The sequence below is a fragment of the Cucumis melo genome, chromosome 10 (assembly GCF_025177605.1).
Source record: "Cucumis melo cultivar AY chromosome 10, USDA_Cmelo_AY_1.0, whole genome shotgun sequence".
Taxonomy (NCBI): Eukaryota; Viridiplantae; Streptophyta; class Magnoliopsida; order Cucurbitales; family Cucurbitaceae; genus Cucumis; species Cucumis melo.
Genome location: NC_066866.1, coordinates 12125304 through 12130621, shown reverse-complemented (window position 1 = coordinate 12130621; position 5318 = coordinate 12125304). Strand labels below are relative to the sequence as shown.

Here is a 5318-nt window from a genome sequence, read left to right as displayed (position 1 = left end):
GAAATAGATTTATTCTTTTTAATTAATCTTTTTCAATATATTTTAAATTTTTTTTAAAAAATATTGGTTTATATCCTGTTTTGGTCAAGTGTGGTTTGGTTGGTGATTCATTTTCATTTTTTATGTTTTCAAAAAAATTAACTAAACGTATTCAATAGGCTTATTTTAAAAAGTAACACGTGAAATAGCTCATTTTCGAAAACAATAAATTGGCATTTTCTTTGTTTTTAGATCTTATTTTTCACAAATTGTAAACATTAGATGCACCGTTGTATTTTCATATACACAACCAAATACAAATTTTAAATTTTAAAATTTAAATTTGGAACCAAAGGTGTCAAATACAATGAAAAAGAGAATTTTTTTTTGTTTTCCACTAAATCTTTTATTTTTGAAAATATTTTTTGTATAATGAATCAAAGAGGACCTAAGCTATTAAAAAAGAAGAAGATTCCATTAATATTGAATGCTGATGTATCTTCTAGCTAATTTATTTTATAAATCAAAATCCAAAAAACTAATTTTGTTCCTTTTTTCCTCCAAAAACTCAAATATATCGTGTCCCCTCTTTGTTCTCCACCCTTTGCTATCTTTCTTCTCAAATTGGAATTTTGAAACAAATTAGAAAAAAATTGAGTAAAAAAAAACAGATGCATTGTGTTAACATCTATGATAAGATAAAATAATAATATAAAAATAAAATAAGTAGAATTCATATAAATAAAATGTCAATGCTTCAAAATGGTGACGATCAAAATCTTAAAAGCAAAATGACTTTTTAATCTTAAAAGCAAAATGGACTAATCTTGTCATGTATGTTAAGCGTATAAGAGTCTTCTTCAATGGTACATGAGATGAAAATAATCATTACGACTTCAAATTTGTGTTACTTTGAACACATCTTTCAAGTAGTTTGATGATCTAATCAAATGTAAAGTATTTTTTTAAATGAAAAATCTTGTCTTCACTGCTTAAAAATTGAATTGTGTTAGATTTTTTAGTCTTCTTTAAAGTTAATTCTGAAGCTCTCAATCGATTACTGCTTCTTGTATTTGTCACTGTCTTCTTGTCTTTCATCCTTTTTCATTATACAAATAATAAAGTGTATTTAAATGGATTTAGGTATTATGTTTTTTTATCCCAACAAAATTGCCCAAAATCTTGGGTTTTTAGATAAAATCAACAAAATCTCTAGATATATTATTAAATAAAAGATCAAATATTATTATCTAATATAAATTAAATATTTCCCATTAAGAGGAGGATATTCAATTCTTGTTAGATAAAATTTGTATTTGAGAATGAATTTTGTATTTATGTAATTCTTTGTAGTTTGTATGTTGAACCAAGAGTTGGCGTCTAAATGTTGAAGATGCAATGTTACAGTATGAAGATTTAGTAGCTTGAAGATGGAATTTTGGTAATTTTGGTGTGAACATGCAAGGTTATGGATGGAGTTTCAATGGCTTGAAGATGAAATTTCTGTTTGAAAATAAACTTAGAGTTTGCAGATCGTCATCTCGAAGATGAAGGAACAAATTTTTATATTATGAAGATGGAATGGTGTTTGTGAATTAACTGTATATTGAACTAGAAGATGAAAGATGAAGGGTTGGAGATCCCGTGCTTGAAGATGAAGATCTACGTGAGTTGTTTAAAAAATGTCTTTGTTGGTAGGAATGTGCGATTGATTAGCTTCTAATATCAATTTTTATTAAAATGTAATTATATATCATTTTAGGGGTATAGTGACTTTTTTTGTCAATTTCTATTTGTTTTATTTTTAGTTCATTTTCCCATTTTTGCAATGTAATATTAGGTTTCCCATTTTTTCAAATGGAAACTTGAAAATATTTATTCTTCTAGTTGGCTAAAAAAAATTTACCATCGGACCTTGCTGCAATGGAGCAGAGGAACCGTAGTAGCCTACCCCCCCGGCCCCTAACTCTTATTCAGGCCCTAGTTGCACCTATTCAGGATCTAGTTGAACCCAGAGTGTGCTAGATCAGTTGTCAGCAGAGGCTAAACACTTGAGGGACTTTAGGAAGTACAACCCTCAGACGTTCGATGGATCCTTGGAAGACTTCATCAAGACACAAATGTGGTTAAATTCTGTAGAGACTATCTTTTGTTATATGAGGTGCCCTAACAACCAGAGGATTCAGTGCGTCTATTCTTATTGAAGGACAGAGGTACAGCCTGGTGGGTGTCTACTAAGAGGATGTTAGGTGGCGATTTAAACAAGATTACCTGGGAATAGTTCAAAGAGAACTTTTATGCTAAGTTATTCTCTACTAGTCTGAAAGATGCAAAACGTCAAAAATTCCTAGAACTACAGCAAAGCAATATGACTGTGGAGCAGTATGATTTAGAATTCAACGTGTTATCCTTCTTTGTTCCTAAGAAGGTAGCGACTAAGGCTACCAAGGCCGACAAGTTTGTTAGAGGTTTCAGGTTAGATCTCTAGGGTTTCGTTCGAGCCTTCAGGCCAGCCAACCATGCTAACGTAGAGTATATGAGTTTACATGAGAGGACTGATCCATCCAAGATTGTAGGGAAAGGGTCAACCTCAGGAAAGAAGAGGAAGGCTAAGCAATAACCTACTGTGGTGCCGTAAAGAAACTTTAGATGGAGTGGCAACCTTCGTTGTTTTCAGTAGAAACCTTTTGAGGTAGATGAAGTTACCAGAGAGAAGCCGTTATGTAACACTTGTGGGAGACACCATCTAGGTCATTGTTTGTTTGGGACCAGAACTTGCTTTAAATGTAAGCAAGAGAAGCATATAGCTGACAGATGTCCTATGAGACTTATTGGGATTGCGCAGAACTAGGGAGCAGGTGCACCATAACAGGGTAAAGTCTTTGCTACTAATAGATAAGAGGTTGAGAGAGTAGGCACGATGGTGACAAGTACACTTCTAGTGTTAAGGCATTATGCTTTAGTTCTGTTTGATTCTGGTTCATCTCATTCTTTTATTTCTTTTGTGTTTGTAACACATGCATGCTTAGAAGTAGAGCCTCTAGATTTTGTTTTATCAGTGTCTACTCCATCTTAGAAGGTTATGTTGTCAAAAGAAAAGATAAAAGCATGTTAAATAGAGATATGAAGTCATGTTGTAGATGTAACTTTGTTGGTTCTGGATATGCGTGATTTCGATGTAATTCTAGGTATGGATTGGCTAGCTTCTAATCATGCTAGTATAGACTGTTCCCATAAGAAGGTAGTGTTTATTCCTTTTACAGGAACCAGTTTAAAGTTTAACGGGGTAAGCACAATAGTATTACATAAAGTGATCTCAGCTATGAAAGCGAACAAGCTACTTAACCAGGGTACTTAGAGTATCGTGGCCAGTGTGGTGGATACTAGAGAGGCTGATGTTTCTTTGACGGTAGAACCTATGATGAGGGATTTTTCAGATGTTTTTCCTAAAGAACTTCCAAGATTACCCCCATAGGGAGATTGATTTTGTTATTGAGCTAGAGCATGATATTGTTCCTATATCTAGAGCTCCATACAAAATGACCTCAGTAGAGTTAAAAGAGCTAAAAATGCAGTTGTAGGAGTTTCTTGACAAAGGTTTCATTCAACCGAGTGTGTCACCTTGGGGTGCACCAATTTTGTTTGTTAATAAGAAAGATGGGTCAATGCACTTATGTATTGACTATAAAGAGTTGAATAAGGTGACTATTAAGAATAAATACCCTTTGCCCAGGATTGATGATCTATTTGATTAGTTACAGGGAGCCACTGTGTTCTCTAAGATCGATCTTTTATCAAGATACCAGCAATTGATAATTAAGGATAGTGATATACTGAAGATGACTTTTCGTTTTGGATATGGGCATTATGAGTTCACTGTGATGTCCTTTGAGTTGACAAATGCTCTAGTGGTGTTTATAGATTTGATGAACATAATGTTTAAAGATTTCTTAGCACTTTTGTGATTGTATTTATTGATGATATCTTGGTGTATTCCAAGACAGAGACAGAGCATGAGGAGCATTTGTGTATGGTTTTAGAGACCCTTCGAGCCAATAAATTATATGCAAAGTTTTCGAAATGTGAGTTTTGGTTGAAGCGAGTATCTTTCTAGGCCACGTGGTTTCTAAAGAGGGTGTTTCTGTGGATCCAGCTAAGATAGAAGCTATTAGCAGTTGGCCCTGACCTTCCACAGTCAGTGAGGTTTGTAGCTTTCTAAGCTTAGCAGGTTATTATTGATGGTTTGTGGATGACGTTTCTCATATAACTACTCCATTAACTCAATTGACCAAGAAAGAAGCTTTATTTGTTTGGAGCAAAGCTTGTGAGGATAGTTTTCATAACATTAAACAGAAGCTTGTTACTACATCAGTTCTTACTGTATCTGTTGGTTCAGGGAGTTTTGTGATTTACAGTGATGCTTCTACGAAAGTTCTGGGTGATGTTTTGATGCAGCAAGGTAAGGTAGTCACTTATGCTTCTCATCAGTTAAAGAGTCATGAGCGGAACTACTGCTTCTCGTCAGTTAAAGAGTCATGAGTGGAACTACCTTACACATGATTTAGAGTTTGCAGCAGTAGTTGTTGCAGTGAAGATATGGAGGCATTATTTGTATGGTGAGAAGATACGAATCTATACTGGCCATAAGAGCTTGAAATACATCTTCACTGAGAAGGAGTTGAAAATGAGACAACGAAGATGGCTTGAGTTAGTAAAGGATTATGATTGCGAGATATTATATCATCCAGGTAAGAAAAATGTGGTGGTTGACACTCTTAGTATGATGGTATCACATTCAGCAGCACTCGTTACCGAACAAGCTCCTTTACATCGAGACCTTGAGAGAGCTAAGATTACAATATCAGTAGGGGCAGTCACCTCATAGTTAGCTCAGTTGTCAGTGCAGCCAACTTTGAGACAAAAATTTTTTGTTTCTCAACATAGTGATCCTCATTTGGTTGAGAAGCGTCTCCTAGCAGAAGCAGGGCAAGCTGATAAGCTCTCCATATTCTCTGATGATGGGCTTTTGTTTGAGAGGTGTTTATGTGTGTTAGCAGACACTGCAGTTAAGACAGATTTGTTGACTGAAGCTCATAATTCCCCATTTTCCAAAAATGTATCTTAATCTGAAACGAGTTTATTGATGGCGTAATATGAAGAGAAAGGTGGCAGATTTTTTCAGTAAATGCTTGGTGTGCCAGCAGTTTAAAGCACAAAGACAGAAACCTGCAGGGTTTGTTGCAATCTTTAAGTGTGTCAGAGTTAAAGTGGGAGAAGGTGTCTATGAATTTTATTACAGGAAAGCCTAGAACCCTGAAGGGTTATACAGTGGTTTGGGT

The 5318-nt window shown here is 34.7% G+C and overlaps 1 protein-coding gene across 1 annotated transcript; it reads left to right on the top strand.

Annotated features, from left to right (window-relative positions):
* Positions 1-2347: 2347 nt before the first annotated feature.
* Positions 2348-5104, top strand: LOC127151152 (uncharacterized). The gene is made up of 4 exons (XM_051090569.1): positions 2348-2447; positions 4376-4438; positions 4545-4863; positions 4924-5104. The coding sequence occupies exons 1-4, from the start codon at positions 2348-2350 to the stop codon at positions 5102-5104; spliced, it is 663 nt and encodes a 220-aa protein (XP_050946526.1).
* The last annotated feature ends 214 nt before the right edge of the window (positions 5105-5318 follow it).

Coding starts and splice junctions, on each gene's coding strand:
- LOC127151152 (XM_051090569.1), top strand. CDS start 2,348: ATGACTGTGGAGCAGTATGATTTAGAATTCAACGTGTTATCCTTCTTT. Junction 4,439..4,544: donor TGATGTTTTGATGCAGCAAG/GTAAGGTAGTCA, acceptor CACATGATTTAG/AGTTTGCAGCAGTAGTTGTT. Junction 4,864..4,923: donor GTAGGGGCAGTCACCTCATA/GTTAGCTCAGTT, acceptor TTCTCAACATAG/TGATCCTCATTTGGTTGAGA.